Consider the following 19,755-nt stretch of genomic DNA (forward strand, 5'->3'; position numbering starts at 1 on the left):
ATTCCATGTGGCATTGCGGCCGACAATGGAGGAAAATCAATCAATTTCTCGTTCGCTGAGGTTTTTGCGGTTAAGGGGCATGAAATTCTATTAGAAATGCAGGTAAACATTAGTAAAAAAGGAGTCATAAATTGAGGGTTTACTAAGGGAAATATAGAGAGTTATAAGACATAATTAAGTTAAGGGAAATTAGAAGTATTTCAATAATCTAGAGAGTTCATTTGATGGAAATATAGTTCCTATTTTAAGTTTATTTTTGGTTTGCTATATTTTTAAGGTATTTATTTTGTATCTAAAAATCCAAATTGCTGAGTTCGTTAAACTTTCTTTAAGGTTTCCATATTTTCAGTTATTTTTATTTAGTTAAACTTGTTGCTTTTTTGCAATCAATTTCAATTACACTGTCAGCTTCAAATGTTTTGCTTTCTATCCAATTTTTGTTAAACTTTGCCATCGGGTTTCTTTATATTTTAGCTGGAAATATATAGTTTCTTGCAGTGTACTCTTGCTTGTTTGCTTTTATTTATATCGGGTTGTGTGTGCGTGGGTGTGTAGTGTGGTGTGTGGTGTGTGTGCATGTGTTTCGGTTTCGCTTCGGCGTTTCACTTCACTTACAGCTGGCAGCGTTGTTTGATTTTGATTTTGTAAAATATTTTCTGCTCTTGCATTTTACATTTTTAATAGCGCTCCTCGCTCGCTGGTTCCTCTATCCATCCATCCATCCATCCATCTATCCATCTATCCATCTCCTTCTATTTGGCCATAGTTTGTTTTGGTATTTTCCAGCATTTCAACTCCTTTTCATTCTATTTTTTTGGGAGGAGCAGCAGAATTTGTTGTTTTTCTGGGGAGACAACAACACCCCCTAGAGCTGACTATTTTATGTGCATTTATCTGTGTACATTGGTGCATCCTGCCTCTCTGTTGCAGGATATATACAGATGCAAATTCTATACAGAAATGGTTGAATGTGTGCCATTGTCCCGACAGTGAGGAAATTCTATTTTATTTATTCGAGCAGCTTGAGCTGGAAGCAACAGCAGCAGCAAAACTCTTAGCCAAACATTTCCCACCACTTAAGTGCATAATCAATCAAACTGATTTCTTAGTCGCCTCAACCGATTTCAGATTTAGTTTTCTTTTTTTCTTGGGCTACAGATTTTTGTGTTGGTATTGGATTTGCGAATGGATTATTTCTTGAAGGGAAGTGTAATTGTTACACGACCAATTTGTAAGGCAATAAGCACATTTATGGGATATTACAAAAGGAAAATATGGAAAGTGATGTGTAGCTGTGTTTTAATTAACTTATACCATAGTTTGGCTATATTTAAAAATCTATAAATGGTTCTTGAGGGTTTAAAGTAAACTAAAAGGTTCTTAGACGTTTGAATTTATGTATTTATAAAAGATAAGAACTTTAAATGTTCTATCAAAAACCATAATAATTCTTAGTTTAAACTCTAAGCAATTAATTTGAAATTCTAAACTCACCCAATTGCTGTTGCGGTTTCGACTGTTGCTGCTGTTGCTGCTGCTGTTGCAGATCCTTACGCTGCGGTGGCAATGGAGGTTGCTTTCCCGACTTCCTTAGAGTTCCGTAACGCTGCGCTGCTTGCAACATTTCGTGTGGCGCCAGGGGTTGCGCCACCGAGGAGCTTCCACTTTGCGGCGTGAAACTCTGCTGGCTCAGGGAACTGGTCACCGTTTGAATGTGCGGCGAATAGCCACTGTAGTCCACCAAGCCACTAAATGCCGATGGAGGTCGCTCCACATAGATTTGCTGCGACTGAGCGGCAGCTGCCAATTGGAGGCGCCACAATGCCTCCTGTGACAGATCCCTGGCATTGCTATAGTTGTTCTCGGTGGAATTGTTGCTCGACCCTGGAAATTAGCGCACATTGAAGTTAAAGTGGCTTAAATTACTAGTTAGTTAATTTAGTTGTGCATCTATTGCAAAAAAAGAGGTGTGGAAAATACGAAAGGTGCTTAAGGTGAGTGAGGAAACTTGAAAGTCACAGTGGCTAATTGGAAACACACACACACATAAATCAACTCGAAACACGTTTATAATGGTTATTTATATAGAGAGTAAGGACTATGGCCAGTCATTCCCATCAGGCAGCTGTCCAAAAAGAGAGTTAAGCTTAATATAGACTGGTTTTCATAATAAAGCGGAATATTTAAGACTTTGTTTAATAAGTTGTGAAGAGAAAATATTAAAGAATCTTCAGTTTGATTATCTCAACAAACATATTCTATAGCATTTCAAGTGCATTTATATAAATCATTCCATGAAAAGTGCAATGCTTATTCAAAGGGTTTTTCTCTTAATTCAAATAGCATTTTATTTAATTTGACTTGCATGTGTAGTTTTTTCGGGTAAAAATGATTCAAACAAAATAACGAAAACTTTCACGATGCAATTTTTTGATTTGGATATTGCCCAAAGGACCACGATCTATCGTCGTCCTGGTCCGTTCCATGGTTTCGCCGAAGCTTTCATTTTCCGAAGACATGTTATGGTGGCGGCCACTAATTGTCGTGATCCTGTGACCAGGATATCCAATTCGTTCTTCATGCCATATGACTGTCTTCCGTATTTATTTTGTAGAACATCGAAGAAGGCATTTATTGAAATGGATAGCTGTGAGCTATCCTTTTTGCCATTCTCCTCGCACAGAGATCTCCAACTGCCGGCATTTCGCCTGGCCCTTTGAAGATCCTCCATGCCGTGCCAGACCGTCCCCTTGCCGTCCTCCTCGATCACTGTCTGACCTTCAAAGAATTTCGGACAGGACACAAAGTAGGCCTCCTCGAAGCGTACTTGACTCCGAAGAATGGTCAACAGATCCTTGGCATTGAACTCATTTACCTTGTTAAAGAGCAATATCTTTGGCTGGCGACTGGATCGTGTCCTGCCGTAGAACCAATTCTGGCAAGCCATCATGGACTCAAAGGTGTCGGCACTATCCAGATATACATTGAACATATCATGTTTCATGAAATCAAATTGCCCCGGTTGCTCGAAGGTCTCAATGCCACGTGTTGCGCCTGGCGTTAACATGGTCGAGTTATCGGCAACACCAACAACATATTCCGGTCTGTGCCGCCGTAGGAAATCATAGGCCAATTGTATGCCCAAAGAACCATTCAATCTCATGGTATAGTTGGCGCTGTTCATTACCTGTTTGTTGCTCACATTCCCATCGATATAGTCATTGAAAGTGGGCACCCTTTGCAGCTGCACACCAATTTGATTGGCCTTCTGGGCCAGAACCTCACAGCATTCCGTTTGGGTTACATTGGTGTAAATACTTGCCGCCGGTTTCATAATTGCCGCCTTGGCCCAGGCTATATCTCTCAAGGAATTACTCAGATTCGAGCTCTGCTCCCAACCCAGACTGGTTATACCAATGGTCTCGGCATGCGTAGCGATATTTGTGGCATCACTGGCACCTCCTGGACCAACCTCTAAGATAGCAACTTCTACCTGAGCCTTTTGGAAGGCATGAAAGGCCATCACTGTCAGAATTTTGTTATAAGATGGCGGTGGATTCACGTTTGCCAATTCCATATTGATTTTCCAAAAGAGTTGTGTGAATGCCACTTCATCCAAGGGTTCACCATCGATTCGTATTCGTTCGCTGGTTAGGAAGAGATGAGGTGAGCAAAGGACTCCCGTCTTTATACCATGACAACGCAATATATTCTCTACGATTCCGCAAGTTGAACCTCTTCCCTTGGAGCCAGCTATCTGGATCACGGGTATGGCCTTCAGTTGATCCCTGCTAAAACCCGTCTTCTCCAGACACTCTAGAGTTTGTTCTATGGTTGGATCCAGCTCTTTCTTGAAACTTTTGGTGGTGACTCTGCCGGCGACAGGCTCCAGAGCCTGATAACTATTCAGTTGCTTAATGGCATCCAAATAGGCTATGCGTTCCGGTGTCTGTTCTTCGGGCTTTTCCGGTTCAGCGGGAGAGACGACTGCTGATCCTTGGTGTGCCGAAGATGCATCACCTGATGTCTGATGTCCCGGCATCACCTGCTGCATTTTCTGCACTTTCTGAGCTTGAATATCCCTGCCCGCCTGCTGCTTGGCCTGCATATCCTTGAGCCATTGTGCCTGCTTTTTCTGCTGTGATCCTTGCATTCGACTCATCCAACTTTGTCGCTGTGACTCACTGGAGGAACCCTTGATAGCTGCCGAGTTGTCAGAGTCTGGTTTTTTTTGCTGTTGATTTCTGGGCATTCCACCGAAATTTGGCACAGGACTTGGAGCAGGAGTACCAAAGCTAGGATTATTGCTGGGATTAAAGTTGCTCTTTGGCTGATTCGGAGGTGGATTTCCCTTGCCAGCTGATAGCTGAGCCTTCTTTTTCATTTCCGGTGAGACTTTGGCCATCCATTTCGCCCGCTGATCGGGTATTATGGGTTGTGCACAGGGTTTCTTGTTCCCCAGAGGACTCGTTGTGTCCTCTGACGGCGGTGGGTGTGGTGTCGGTGGGGCCTTTTGTGGTGTGGGAACCGGACTGGATTGCGACGACTGCGACTGCGAGGGCTGCGAGGGTTGGGACTGCGATTTCGTCCTTTTCTTGGAGAACTCGGTAATGGCCGGCGTCGTGGAGCCCTTCAGATACGGTGCCTTGAAGCATGCCTTGAAGAAGCTCCGGCTGGACAGGATCATCAAGTGGGGACATTGTCTTCGGTAGATCGACAGCAGCGAAACCATTCCAACAATGACTTTTTCCAGAAATTCAAGTCCGAAATGTACTGTTTGTTTTTTTGTAGATTTTATGTTCGCGAATAATAGTGGAGGAAATAATGAATAAGAATTCTGTGTTTTTTTTTTCTGACTTGTTTTAAACGTATTTGTTTTTCAGTGTCAACCTTTCGGACACATAAAGGAAAGGTAGAGAAAGATGTTTAAAGAAAGAATTAAGTGGAATTGATTTCCATTTTGACAATGTTCTGCATACTGGAAATGTTTCACCCAGCTATACTTTCATTATAGTATGTTATAAAAGATTTTAAATTATTTTCAGAGAAACTCCTACTTAAACTTGAACAGAAGCTCTTTCTCTTAATTCTTTTACTTCAAAACTAAAATACAGAGTTTCACCACAAATCACCTTAATTTAAATTTAATTATTTCGGAGTGCAGAGTGAGGAAAATATGAAGAATAAATCAACAGCGAAAGTATAGTGCTCATAGTTCAATGCAAAAAAGTTCACCAACAGAAAACACCAATTTTACACCATAACCCTTAATTTCTTTTCGATTATTTCGCCTGGTATTTAAAATATTTCAATGTGCAATAACAATTAGTGGGAAAATATCAATATTAAAAATTCTATATGGTGCTTGCATATTTTGTTTTGCTATTTTATGTGCAACATTCAGTGCATAGTTTTATTTTGCATTTAGTGGTGAGGTGCGAATTTTAAAGTTGTTCTAATGTTTTTTTTTTTTTTGCTCATCTTTTCGCCGGTCTTATAGCTGGTGTTACCTGTTATGGCAAGTGTTGTTGTTGTTGTGGCAGTTTTGGCATTACGAGATGTTGTTGTAATGGTGGTGGCCAATGCTGTTGTTGTTGCCGCCGTGGCTGCGGTCACCAGCGACCTTTCCCTTTCTCTATTTCCCAAATGGTTGCGCTTCAAGGTGGTGGTGGTGTTGTTGTTGTTGTTGGAGTTCTGGGTTATGTTGGTGTTGGTGATGATGTTGTTGTTGGTGGTGTTGCCGGGAATGGTGGGTTGGTTCGTTAGATTGGCGCGTGCTGTATGTTGCTGCTGATGCTGCATGGGATTAATGTTGCTGCCGCCGCCGATGTTGCATGTTGCTGGTGTCGCCTCAAGTGGTCCTGCTTCGGTTGCAACCGCACACACACAGAGTGCACCCACCAACGATGTGTATGAGAGAGTGTGTAGAGAGAGTGTGTGTGGAGAGTGTGTGTGCAGAGTGTGTGTGGTTCGGGAGGAGCGAGGGCAGAGAAATAGTAATTAAGTTGACGCTTGCCAGAGGGAGACGCAAAAGAAAAGAGAGGAACAAAAGCCAGCGGAACCCCACAATTAAAATGCATTCTTGAGGGGAGAACACTTGGAAAAAAGCTACCAGTAATTTATATATAAAATATGATTTGAAATATAATATAAATAATATAATTACTGAATTATTAAGGGACTTTTAGGATTCTTATTAAAGATAAAGATTAAGCCAGCAAAAATATTACTTCCATATGAAGATATATTACTTCTGTCTTTAACATTAAATTATTTATTATTAAGGATACAAGAAAGGTTTTTGATTCTATTTAAATTAAATTTCTCCTTATGATTCTTTTGATTGCTTGCAAAAATATAACATATAGTATATTCTTCTTTAAGTGCCAAAACTCCCCTCCATTTAGTTTTAAACTTGTAGCTTTCCATTTAGGTGTGAATAGAGTTCACTTCTTTATTGTTCCCATTCCTAACTTCTTTTTGCACTGGCTTCCGTTAGCAGAAAACTCAGGCAAGTGAAGGTGGAAAATAAGATGCGGAACGCCGTTTTTGGGTTTGGGTTAAGTTCGACGGCCTAATCGGATTAAAGCCTAAAGTGGTGGATCTCTTTAAGGGGATTATTTAAGAAAATAATTTATAAATGCAAATGGAATAATTACCTAGCATTTGATTATTAAATTTAGGAGTTTGAGAACTTTGTTTCTTTTGGAGTTTATCTTCATTTGATATAATTTTCAGGGTATTATAATTTCAGCCAGAAGTTTGCAACGCAGTGAAGGAGTCATTTTCTACCATATAAAGAATATATATTCAGCATCAACAAACTAGTTCCTAAGTTTTTTAAATATCTCAATGAAACTTTGCAGTTAGTCTTCTATCTAATTCGATTCAAAGCTATCTTTTATTATTACAGAATTTCGTTTATAGTTTTAAGAAAATTGGAATACTATACAATATAGCTGCTAGAGATACGGTTGTTATATTTAGAGAATCAGTAAATATCTTTAAACAGTAAGTTACTTTAAACAGTAAGTAACTAAGATCAGTAATTAACTATGATTAGTAACTACATATGACCAGTAAGAATGTATGATTAATAAGTATCTATATACAGCAAGTATATATGATCAGTTACTTACTTTGAACACTAATAAACAATGACTTGCAACTTTTGTAACACAACACATATCTGAGACATGCCGGCGAGAAGTCACTTCGTTCCGGGAATGTTAGAACTAGTTGGGAATCATATGCACAGATGTGCGAGATTTGTTTTGGAACAACTTTAAGCTATTTGAATGAAACTATGGAGTTAATCTTTTATATAATTTTACTAGTATCTAAGTCGGAGGATGGAGAATCGGTGGACTATATATATATACATATATATAGCTGCCATAGGAACGATCGGAAAATGTTAAGAAAAACAATTCTAACTTCTTCAGTTTTGAACAGATTTTCTTCAAATTCGATATATAGCCACTGTATATTAATCTAGAATTTTGTGTAAAATTTTATAGAAATCTGACTACTATATCATATAGCTGCCACAAGGAACGATCGAAGTTAGCTTCCTTTCTTTTTAAAGTTGATTAAGAAAATAAACTAAAAATCTAAACGAGAGGCATTTAATTGTTCAAACTATTTAATGGCAAAAACTACTATTATTTAATTATATTATTCATATCAAAGTAAGATAAGTAAAAAGTATTTGTCTCTTAAAATGTGGACATCATTTGTAAGCTTACTATAATTGCTTTTTATTAGAAAAACTCTCATCTCTTAACTTGGACTTTGTCTTAGCGTCAAACGAATTGCCCTGAATTGAGTTCTTAAATCAATTAAAAACACATATTGCTCTTAAAAATCTCTGATGATTGCTTTTGGATTTCGCAAAAGCTCTTGAGCCGCCTTGTAACCAATTAAAAACGGGCAATAATACATGGCCAACACACACTCATACACACATATACACACACTGGACGTTACATTCGTGGGGACAAAAGCCGGCTGAAGGATAACGGCTTAATTCTCACTTAATTGGAATTACGATGGCAACATTTTCAGCCGCTCCCGTTTCCGTTTCCGTTGGCCATTGGTGTCATTTCGGTTTCCAAGGCGAGCTGCTTATGCCCGACACCAAACACCATGGAAAATTGGGCGAAATTTGGTTGGAAAATCCGTGGGGGAAAGAGCTGGCGCTGGCGCTGCATTTGCATGAGTAGCTCGGTAAGTGGAGGAGGATCCGCTCTAGATTGACATGAAATGCAATTACGGCCAAAAACTCCAACCCACGGGAGGGGGAAGGCTTTCGGTGATGCGGTGGAAAAGGAGACAGACCATCGCAATGGCCGCCATAAATCTGCGACGAAAAATGTGTCGCTTAATCAAGACACACACACACAGGACAGACACACACACACGCCTAGCGAAAGTGGGGGACATCACGTCATCCGATCCCCATACCTCTCCAATCCTAGCCCACATTTTCGGAGCCACAGAGACACGTCTCTTCATAAGTTGTCGCCTGGCCGAAACGAATTTTCTACAGTCAGAGGAAAATATTAAGAAAGGAAGTGAGGAACTTGGGGAAAATTTTTTGGAATGCTATATAAAGGAAATCTTAAAGATATTGTACCTTTAAAAAGGAACTGAACACAACACCTTCTTTTAATAGCTCTTCTTTAAGGAATTATTAATAATTTTCCCACCCTCTAATTAGTAATTTCTCCCTCCCCACCTTAATTAAAAATTAATATAGATTTTTTTTTTCTGCTTTTGTACTCACACTCTCCGGCACCTAGGCCATGTCCATGTCCATGTCCATGTCCATGCGATCCGGCTGCTGAGTTGCCGGCGGTGGGCAGAACTTGATAGCTGTCGCCGTCCACGCCGATGGCACTTGTCACATGATAGCCATAGCCGTTCGAATGTGGATGCTGTCCGCCGGAACTGGCTCCTGCTCCTCCTGCTCCGCCTCCTCCTCCTCCACCACCACCACTGCCTCCGTAAATTCCCAGAATGGCTTTGGGCTGCTGGTACTGGCCGTGGTTATTGTGGTGCTGCTGTTGCATATTCAACTGTTCGTCGGGATCATGAAGGGCGGTGAGGGTGAGTTCCATGCCACCATTACCACCCACCATGTCCTTTGAGTCCAGGCTGCCACTGGGATAGTATGGTGGCGGCGGTAGGGGTTGTTGCTGCTGTTGGGATTTCTGCGGGTCGTTTTGGTTGAGTGAAGGTCTACGGCTGGCGTCCAAGTCAAGGTCGTATTCCTTGGCACCGGCAGAAACGCCTCCACCACCTCCCCCCCCTCCTACTCCTGGTGTAGTGGTGGCATCTGTACTACTGTCCTTTTTGGCGGCATGTGTCCTGCGACACCGACAGAAGGCATAAAGCAGGGCCAGAAAGATACAAAACGAGAGCGAGGCAATAATGATGGCCACCAGAGCGGAGGTGGTCATGGAGGAGTTGTGTGGCATATAGGATTTACCAACTGGAAGAGGGGATAATATAGGTTATATTAAGGATCTAATAAGTTTTTAGTAATAATCATCTTTAACTTACTTTCTGCATTTGCATAGGCTCCACAGTGTTCGTGGTTTGATCTCAGGCAGAGTTTCACTCGCACCACTGGTCCAGGACCTGCTGTCTCCGCCAAGGCCATAGTGCGATCTTCACCAAGATGAGTCCCTACTCCACCTCCTCCCACACCCAAGCTCCTACCCGATGTTGTGGCTGTGGTATAATGAGCTGGTTTGGACATGTGATTAATTACAGCCTCTTTGAAGGTCGTCTCACTGCCAGAAGAAGGCAACGTTAGAGTCTCTACAATTTCCCACATGGGTACAGTTGCATCGCGGGTTACCAAGGATTCCACCACGGCAATCAAGGATAAACAAGTGGCAGCCACATTGATGCCCAAAACATGGGAATTGGGATCATAGCTCACATGTAATGGTGGTGGAATCTTACTAACTTTTGTGGTGGCCAAAACTTCATTGGAATACCCTGAAGTTCCTTTGGAATTCAATGCATAAACCTTGAACATGTAGCTTTGATGTTGATCCAAGGGAGCCAGCTTACAAGGGTTCTCCTTGAAGCAATTGAATTCGATCCATTCGTGGTTGGAATTACTGGAAGAGCTGCCTATTTGATAGCTGGGTATATAGCCATGTCCCGAGCAATCCGATAGGGTTTGCTCTCTGGGTGTGGCCACTCGACGATAGCTAATTAGATATTTTGTGCCCATGAAGCCTCCATTAAATCCGGGTTGCCAACTAAGTACAGCATAATTGTGACCCACCTCCAAGATCTTTAGATTTATAGGTTTCTCCGGTGCTCCCTTGGGTTGTAATCTGATGGGTGCTCTTATGCTATCCAAAGGATTCACAGCTCTACAGATGTATTCTCCATAATCCGAGTGCTGTAAGTGAGCTATCCTTAGAATGGAAGTGTAAATATCATTATTTTCCATTCGGGTGCTTATCTCATAATGACCATCCGAGGACATGGTCAATGGTGAGGGATTATTGCCATATTGCCATTGAAATTCAGGTTTGGGATAGGCCTGAACACGGCAAACCACTTCAGCAGATTCCCTTAGATCGTAGGCCACCTTATTATATTGATGAATAATTATGGGTTCATGTTCGATCCGCAAATGCATTGAGGAATTTGCAGAATTAACATCATTTTCATAAAGACAGGTAAATAAACCTCTGTCATTTGGTAACAATTGATTCCCATTGGGTCTGGCTTTCCCTCTAAAACGCAGGATACTCTGCACAGCAACCACACCACCACCGGCATCTGTGGGCGTGGTCCTTATATCGAACATCTTACGCGTTGGCAGGATCTCGGTGCCATCCTTAATCCATCTGATTTGGGGTGTGGGCTTCCCCTTGGCACTGCATGTCACCGCATAGTCCACATCACCCACTCTCCTTGTCATGTGTTGTTGCAACTTGGCCAGAAATTGTGGCGGTTGATGTACCTCCAGGATAATGGTGGCTATCTTACCAATACCCAGCTCATTCACCGCATGACAATGGTACTTTCCCTCGCTACCCAAGTGTGCCTTGGGTATGGAATATTGTGGTCCTTGAGCCAGGATTTTCTGTGTATTTCCAATGTCACCATCCATGTCACGGAACCAGCGATACTGAGGGACAGGCCAGCCTGGTGGATTTGCGGAACAGGTTAGGGTAACACCATTACCCACATGAACCACCGGTTTATTGGGTGTTATATATGCCTGTCCTGGACGATGTCGTACCAATAAAGCCACCGTAGAGTTGCCCACACCTTCGATTCTCTTTGAATTGAAAGGATGCATTATATTCACCGATCTGCAGATATAATTTCCAGCATGTTCTGCCCTCACAGAACCCAGAGTTAAGAGTTCTCCGGTATATCGGAAATCAGGAGCGCCTTCCTTTAACCATTCAATATTGATGGGTGAAGGATTGGCAGTGACATTGCAACGAATTAGCACAGTTTCACCCTCCTCAGCCTCATGGGTCTTTGATTCGATCACCACAATGGGAGGATATAGTACATCCAGGACTATATCCTTTTCACCTGTTTTGCCCAAACCATTATCTGCATTGCAAGTATATTTCCCAGCATGATGACGATTTACACGATAGATGGTATGAATGGGTGTGGCACTCACGTATTGACCATTTCTGGACCAACGGACATTGCTAACCATGGGTTTGGCATCCACACGGCACTCCAATTTGGCAACATGATCGCGTTCAATGCGAAGAGGATTCTGGGGTCCCACCTCCACGCGGGGATAATCTGGAAAAAAGTAAAGGAAAGTTAAGAAAAATGTGTTGGGAAAATGAGAAATATTATATATATATCGGATAGGTTTTGCTTTTGGGTTTGCAGTCCTTTTCTCATAGGTATTTTATTTCTTCTCCCTAAAGTTAAATCCCTTTGAATGGCTATAATTTTTTAAATTATTCACTCATTCGCTGAAGCTATTAGAAATCTCCCTTTAGCTATTTTTTCGGTTCATTTGGGTTAGCATACAAATAGGCAATTACAGTATCTAGTTTAGATTCTTGGTTGGCTGGTTGTTTGGGCCATTAACTTGTCAATAACCGTTTTCAATTACAGGACGGCGGCAACATTGTTCGGCCAGCAGGGGGAGAAAAAAACAACAACTGAAACTACAGTTTATACCAAGTGAAGGACGTTGACGAGTTCAGCGTGACCCATCGACATTTTTAAATAATGCCATTTTGTGTGGAACAAAAAAAAGCAATATATGTTTAGTAGTATGTATGTTTGGGGGAATAGCCCTGGAAATTGCAGGGAATAGTTTTTTATGGGCAAAATAATACAGTGGTTGAAGTTTAGGGTTTTTATACGAAGATATAAGTATTAAAACATATTATTTATAAGCATTTTTTCTCTCTCTAAAAAGGTATTTGCTTGGTACACATTTTTGTAATAATTAAATAGAGGTTCTCATAGTTTTAGCAGTCTATAAACTTTGATAAAAATGTGTTTATTTTGAAATAAAATGTTTTTCAATTGAAATGGATAGTTAACTCTTCTTTTCTGTCTTCATCTAATTAATTCTTTTAATAACAGCTCCTCCTTTTAATATAACCAATTAATTTCCTTTATCATTTAAGTCTTTGAACATTTTATTCTCGTAATTAGTGATGATAAACACAATAAACCCTGTCATTTTGTAATGAATATATATATTCCCTCTTTACTCTCAATGATTTTGTTATTTTATTATGTCAAAACAATAAATAGCTTCGCAATTGGAGTATTCATAATTGAAATGTCGACGGTAAATGCTACTTTATTCGATTCCCACTTTCAGTTGCCTTTATCTGTCATTTATCTGCCAACTTTAACCATTTCCAAATGTCGGTACCGGGACCGGGGACCTCTAAACATTTTCCACTGAACTTTTCCTCGTTTAACTCACCATTGTGCACACACTCTCCTTTCCTTTCTCTCACTGGTCATTTGGTTTAAGTGCCGTTAGTTTCATTCCGTATCAAATCGGTGGCACTACCCCTCATTTATCCCCAGGCTTTCCCTCCGCGGAAAAACGGGGGCCCAGTCAAGCGTGAGGCATAATAGTGGCTAAGTATAATTGTTGCTGCTGTTGTTGTTGCGCCAATTAACTTTCGAACACTTTAGTTTAATCACCAGACGGCCCAGCCGAACGCTGGAGTCTGACCTCCGACCTCCTGCGTACTGCGTACTGCCTATTACCACCTTCCACCCCTTTTTTTCCACCCCCCCTCCACATTTCCCTGCGACTATAGCCATTACTCCCCTTATGTAGTTGTTGCCAACATTTTCCCCGCCAATTGTTTTTGTTGCCTCTAATTCGTGAAGCGAAGTAAATGTGCCTGCGTCATGGTCTAAACTCCGCGGACTTACCAAATGGACAGGACGAAAAATAAAAAACAATCAACTGAAACATGAATTATAAAACAGTGACTTTAAGGTACTCTTTTCTTCGATTTTTGCAATCATTCTTTTTTATTAATCGAATGTTAAGGTTTTCTGTTTTAAAATGGTATGAAAGTAGAAAATTATTAAAAGAATAAGGTGAGGTTTTGGGTTTTTCTCTAAAGAAGAGAGCTTGTTAAGTATTATATAAATTAATTAATTAAAACCAAATAGGAAATGTGTTTGGTACAAAGAATATATTCAAGGTTACAAAAATAACAAGAGGATTCAATCTAAAAAGGTGATTCCTTAAATATATATATTCTTACTTGTGGTTTCTTATAAATTTGGGTATATTTTATACCTTTTCAGGGTATTATTTTTCAGTAAAAAGCTTTTAATAATGTAAAGGAGTTATTTCCGACTCCATAAGTCATATATATTCTTGATCAGCATCAAAAGCCGAATCGATTTAGCTATGTCCAGTCAAAATTTAATTTTTTCAAAACTTTTGATCATTTTTTAAGGAATTTCATCGGTAAAATTGTCCAAAAATGAATCAAAAATTTTAATTTTTTTAAATTTTATACTGGGTACGCAGATTTATTACGTTAACAAAAACTAACTAACGCGAATTGAAATTAATCAATTTTCGGCTTAGGTTTGAGTTTTTTAAACTTTGATTTTTGGAACAAATTGTATATATAATAAATGATTAGATATATTTTAAATGGAAATATTTTAAGCTTATTTATGATCGATTTTATTAATTTACTCTGCAAATCGATTGCCAAGATTCTGAACTTCGACTTTCCGAAGTCAGTTTCCTTTTTTATTTATTTATAAATCAAGTTGATGTTCTGTAATTAACTATACATCCTAAAAATTATTATTATATTACGTCATTTAATAATTTAAACTTTTATTTATATAGTATAGTATTTCTAGGTTGCAAATATATCTAAATTAAATACAGTTTAGTCTCTAAATAGTGGAACTCTTTTCAAATACATACAATATACACTTTCAAGGCCCATTCTTGTCCCATTTTGAAAATATTTTTAAAAAGAATTTCCATGGCTTTTCTTTAAGCAGAAATGCCCGGCAAATACAACCACATCCTAGAGAAAAAAATGCTGCGTTATCCGGGACCCAATTACGCGTCGCCCGAAAACATTAAAGCCTAACTCCTAAATGAGGGCCACTATGTGTTGCTGTTGGTATGCGTGTGCGTAGCTGTATGTGTGTGTGTGTGTGTGCTTGCTGGTGTGTGTAATTATAAAATAAAATTTAATGAGCAGAGCTTGTCAGCGCGGACCAGCGGGAGAGAGAGAGAGAGGATGGAGACCAGGAAAACAGAAGCCACCAAGGAGAAGCAGGACCCCGAGCAGGAGGAGGAGGAAGGAAAAAATCAAGTTTGCATTTCAACACATGCTGCTTTTCCCCTTCCAATTCTCCACCCCTCCCCTGTTATGGAAATCCCCACACTTTAGGGCATTTTCATGCCCAGCCAGCCATGTAGTTTCACGCTGATGTTGGGGTGTTGCTGCCACGCCCACCTCTGCCACCTCCTCCTCCTTCCATCTCCGGCAACCTCCCATAAGACGTAGTTCTAGTCCAGAACTCTCAGTGTCCTGACATTTGCCATGGATCCTTGCTCTGCCCCCTTTTTTTTTTTTCTGATAAATATATATATTTAATGCTTAGTTTTTTTATAGGGGAAAAATATATTGCAGGGAAAGGATAATTTCTTGAGATGGGAATAATGATTTGGGAAAGGTATTTGTTGTAAGAATCTAAAATCCAAGAAGTAATTAAAACAATGGAAGAATTTGGTGGAAAAATAATGGGGAATAAAAAGTTAAAGGGGTTTATTTATGTTAAATGTAAAACAAGAACAATAGAATTTATAATTCAGGAGTCAGATATATTATTTTTTAGGGATTTATTGTTAATTAACATTAGTCTGTGTTAGAATTTTATTTACTGCATGAGATCTGGGAAAGAATGTAAACTTTATGTTTTTAAACACTTTTAGAAGGAGCTTTATATATTTTTTTAATAATTGAAAGCTCTTTTTTTTTAATAATTTCTAAGTGAAATAAATCTTCTTTCAAGTAATTTTATAGTTAACTAATTCTTTATAACAATTTAAGTATAAAATAAATAAGTACCACGCTTTAAATCAGCTTACTAAGCTCTTCTGGGTTTCTGCCTTTTATTTTTAAGGATATTTAAAATTTTTCTTAACCCTTTTTTTAACATCTTAAGAAATTTCAACTTTCTTATTTCTAGTTCTTTAAAAAATTGTAATAAAGAGCATTAAAACTTCTTTGATTTCATAGTAAACCCCAACTCTCCCCTGTTACGTTATTATATTTTTCCTGCACAATTTTTTAAATGAGTTGCCCGAGGGTTGGACCTTGTTCACATGTATGCTGCCACGCCTATCCCACCGCCTAGAGTCCCCGCCTTTAAATATGCCACCCTAGATACCCCATACCCCTTGGCTCTCTACACTCCTTCGCCTTGCACATTGTGATTTTATGACCGGTTACATTAGTGCCATGAAATATGCGCCTCCTGCACCTGCACCTGCAGCTGCTTTACCTGAGTTACCTCCAAAAACCCCCGACCCCAATCCCCAACCCGAAACCAAACCCAATTCCTGCCCAACTCAATCCCACAACCAAAACCCAAGCCTCGACTCGACTCGACGAGATCCTGGCTTCCGGCTAGGTAGCGTTAAATAAAAATGAAACGTTGCGCATACGCCGCGTTGGCCGTGGCGTAACTTATGCCCGCTGGCCATTTTTGCAGCGAAATTTAATTATTTAACCCGGAACTGGGCCGAAGTCGCGTTTTCTCTAGCGTGTGTGTGTGTGTTTTTTTTCCTGCCTGCCTGCCTGCCGCTGGTGGTGGTAGCTGATGGTTTCTCGTTTGCTGTTTCAGGATGTATCACACACACCTGCTAGGAGTTATTTTAATGAGTCGAGTTTGCAGTTTGGCTTTAAGCTTTCCTCTGTTCATGATTGTCCCGCAAAATGCACAGCGAAGAAAATTATGGGAAATGATCTTTAAGGGTTTATTTGATGTCTTGAGAATATTTTAAAATATATCAGTGGGTCAAGGGAAACATTTAAAGGGACCTCAATTAAACCTTTTTAAACAAAATTTACCAAAAAATATAAATGTATGTGTACTATAAATTTAACATGTTAAATGTTCTTTAAGTCTCTAAAATATATTATTTTAAGCTTATATATCGTTAAAAGTATTATAAAATTACTCCAAATATATTTAAGCATCTCAAAAAATGCATATATATTTCATTTATAGTTAAAATTAATGAAATCCTTGGATTTATTCACAGTGCATTTATGATTCCAACTGCAACAGTAGCTGCTGCCATTGTTCAGCTGGCGTTTTTCCATCATCCCCCCCCCCCACTATTTCCCACTGCTTTCCCGCTTTCCATCTTGTCCAAATTGAAAAGTTACAAGCGACAAAGGCGGCAAACAGGGACTAAGGGGACTGAGGGAACTGGGAGGGGGTTTGATGATTGAGGGTGTGCAGGGAGAAGGATGATGCAGCTGCCGCTGATTCTTTTGCTCCTTCGTCCTTTTGCCTGCTGTCGCGTACGTGTCACAGTGAACACATCACGTGACTTCCGGCGCGCGTGCTCTCAACACCTAACCACCTTCTGCTTTCCCTCAATACCGCTTTCCCTCCCCCTATTTTCCTCCAATTTCCCCTCCCGGGTTTTCCCTTAATTCTCTGGCCTTTTGTCGTCGAAATATAATATATATATATATATCGTAATGGTAGAGGAAATGCGTTGTAAATTAAGAAATCGAATAGAAATAGTTTTATTTTGGGGGATTAAAGTGAGAGAAAGGAAACTAAAGTTAATAAATATATATTTTTTTGATTAAAGGAACGTGTTATTTCTCTTTTATAAATAGTTTCCTGCTTTTAAAACCCTGAAATTTATTTTAAACTAAAATTGTTCCATAAATGCATTTACAATGTTTAATCCTCTTACAAAATATTCGCGGTTTTTAACACATAATATTGCATTTTGGTGTTATTTTCCCAAAATAGAAGTACTTTTTTGCGTAAACTATTTTGACCTATAATTTAACTGCCATTCCATGGAGAAATACAATTCCTTAGCAGTTAAAATAATTGTTGCCATTTTCAGAGGGCCATTCACAAAAAAAAAAGCCAAACGAAAATGCCACATCATCGAAATGACCAAATATATATATATATATATACAAAGGGATTTAAAATAAATCATCCGATACACGCAAGCGAATGTAATCATTATGCTGCGACCGCTTTTTGGGGCCACTTCAATGGGCCCAGGCAATCGATGGCTTATAAAAACTATAGCATACTTTTTTGGGGCAGTCCCTGCTGAACGTTAAAAAAAAAAAAATGAGGAAGGGAACAAGGACATAGTGCAGAAGAGGGACAACACCAGTGGTCACTTCATTGTGCACTTGATTGCGCTTTATTCAGTGGTCCGTAGGTGTCATATGGCCGGTGGAAATTAATTGAATTGGCTTTGGACGTGGCCGCAAGTACAGTGAGTACAGTGAGTACCCCCCAACTACAGTGAGTACTGGGAAAACAAAAACAAGCGGTCAAGTCCTTTTGAAGCACTTGCGGTTGCCCAACGATGATGACGATGGAGTGCAGTTAATTGAAATTGGGCAAAGCAATTAATTTGGCTTTTGTCACAAAAGCTGTTAAGCTGAAGAGAGAGCGATGCGGAACACCCGAAAAACACTCGACCAGAAGGGCATCCTTTTGGTGCAACATTTGTTTCTATAATTTGTGCGCTTAAAGCGGCTTAAAGTTTTATTTTTTTATATATTTGCTTTCTGGTAAAGGTAGCCAGGTAGCGGCACTCAAAAAGTCTCAAGTTGAGAGTTCTTCGGCTGGAGTAGCACTCAGAAGTCCAAAGTCTAGCGCTGGGTCCACTACAACAATGCTGCATTCATTAAAATGCTGTTAAAAGCCAGAAATTTTAAACTTGGCCAAAAGAAGTCCGAGCGCAGAAACTTGAAATCAGCTTAAGAAAACTGAGCCAGAGTCCGGGAAAGTCTCTGAGAGGGAAAGGCTTTGGGCGAACACTGAGGAAAAGCAAATAAGTTCTTTAAAGGGAAAATAATTAAAGGTTTTATTAATAGGTATAATAAATAAGTTGAAAATTTAAGAAAATATTAAGCTAATCATAAATAATAAAATTCAAGGGAATAAATTTACCTAATTTCTGAAGGCAAAAATTATAATTAAGTAGGAAAATGTGGCTTAAAATATCTTATTATATTTAGTAAATATTCAAAATATTTGAAAATTATTAACTTATCTTTAATCCTAAATAAATGTAATACGTAATGAAACCTAATTCTAATTAATTTCTGAAAATATGTAAATACACTTGTATTGGGAAAATATTATTCATATTAACTACCTATAATTCAACATTTAAGAACATAATTTAAGCCCAGAAAATCATTACTTCTTTAGACTTTAAACCTTAATAATTTAATGGCATAACGCTTATAATAATTAATTTATTTATTCACTATATAAATCAATCTCTTTTTTAAAGTGCACCATTTTGTGGGGTAAACTCAAGAAATGCTTGCCACTGAATTTCGGTCTATCTTGGTCTTCAGCCGCATTCCTTTTGTGGTTATGCAAATGGCCAAGAAGCGGGCCAATAACCAAAAGGCTCAAAACCCAGACCAAAACTAGACCTAAAGAGACTATGCCACCAAACCGGGGACGCAAAACCAAACCAAGCCAAACCAAAGCAAAACCAGTTGCCTGACATTGCCCGGCAGTGACACTAATTGCAATTGTGTGCAGCATTAGCCGACTTTCTGCTCCTGTCCGGGTGTAAAAAGGTTTTCATGTAGCCCAGTCAGCAGACGTCGTCCCTCTTCCCTTGGCTGATTTTTCTTTTCATGCTCCTGGTTTGGGGTTTTTTTTTTTTGGCACTTTTTCTGGCATAATCAAAAAGGACACGAGCCAGTGGCTCTCCCCAGCCGCAGCTGCTCCTGGAAGAGAATCTCCTATGGCCATTCCAATGATATTGGCCCAGAACTCGAAACTCGAGACGTGCTGACTTTGCGAAGATGTGATTGTGACTTGGATGGGGATTGCGCTGTGGTTCGCCTGTCTTGTCAAGGTGTCTTCCCCATTACCGATAGATGTGAGAATTGGGTGCGAAATGTTGAAGGAAATGCCTCAAAAAACAATGCCGTTAAGCTTAAGTTGGATGGTTTTACAGGAAGA

General features: G+C 39.5%; 2 protein-coding genes across 5 annotated transcripts in view; both read right to left on the reverse strand.

Moving 5' to 3' along the window:
* The window catches only part of fred (friend of echinoid), a 401,947-nt gene that overhangs the window by 8,705 nt on the left and 373,487 nt on the right, over positions 1-19,755 (reverse strand). For 2 of the 4 annotated variants that reach the window (XM_086832363.1, XM_086832361.1), the window contains 4 exons: positions 9,568-11,808; positions 8,789-9,496; positions 5,511-5,864; positions 1,495-1,884 (listed from right to left, as the gene is read on the reverse strand). In XM_086832363.1, coding sequence (XP_086688489.1) covers positions 1,495-1,884; positions 5,511-5,864; positions 8,789-9,496; positions 9,568-11,808 — 3,693 coding nt within the window. The remainder of the gene's footprint in view (positions 1-1,494; positions 1,885-5,510; positions 5,865-8,788; positions 9,497-9,567; positions 11,809-19,755) is intronic. The other 2 variants (XR_015271654.1, XM_086832362.1) reach the window with 2 other exon arrangements.
* Positions 2,323-5,471, reverse strand: Fpgs2 (Folylpolyglutamate synthase 2). Its single transcript, XM_020956963.2, has one exon. It carries the CDS (start codon positions 4,730-4,732, stop codon positions 2,462-2,464), a length of 2,271 nt encoding a protein of 756 aa, XP_020812622.2. The 5' UTR covers positions 4,733-5,471; the 3' UTR covers positions 2,323-2,461.

The sequence above is a fragment of the Drosophila serrata genome, unplaced genomic scaffold, assembly GCF_035046125.1.
Source record: "Drosophila serrata isolate PLE 108 unplaced genomic scaffold, ASM3504612v1 contig_249, whole genome shotgun sequence".
In the NCBI taxonomy this organism is placed as follows: domain Eukaryota; kingdom Metazoa; phylum Arthropoda; class Insecta; order Diptera; family Drosophilidae; genus Drosophila; species Drosophila serrata.

What these genes read in the sequence shown, in the direction of transcription:
- Fpgs2 (XM_020956963.2), bottom strand. Translation starts at nt 4,732, where the DNA reads ATGGTTTCGCTGCTGTCGATCTACCGAAGACAATGTCCCCACTTGATG.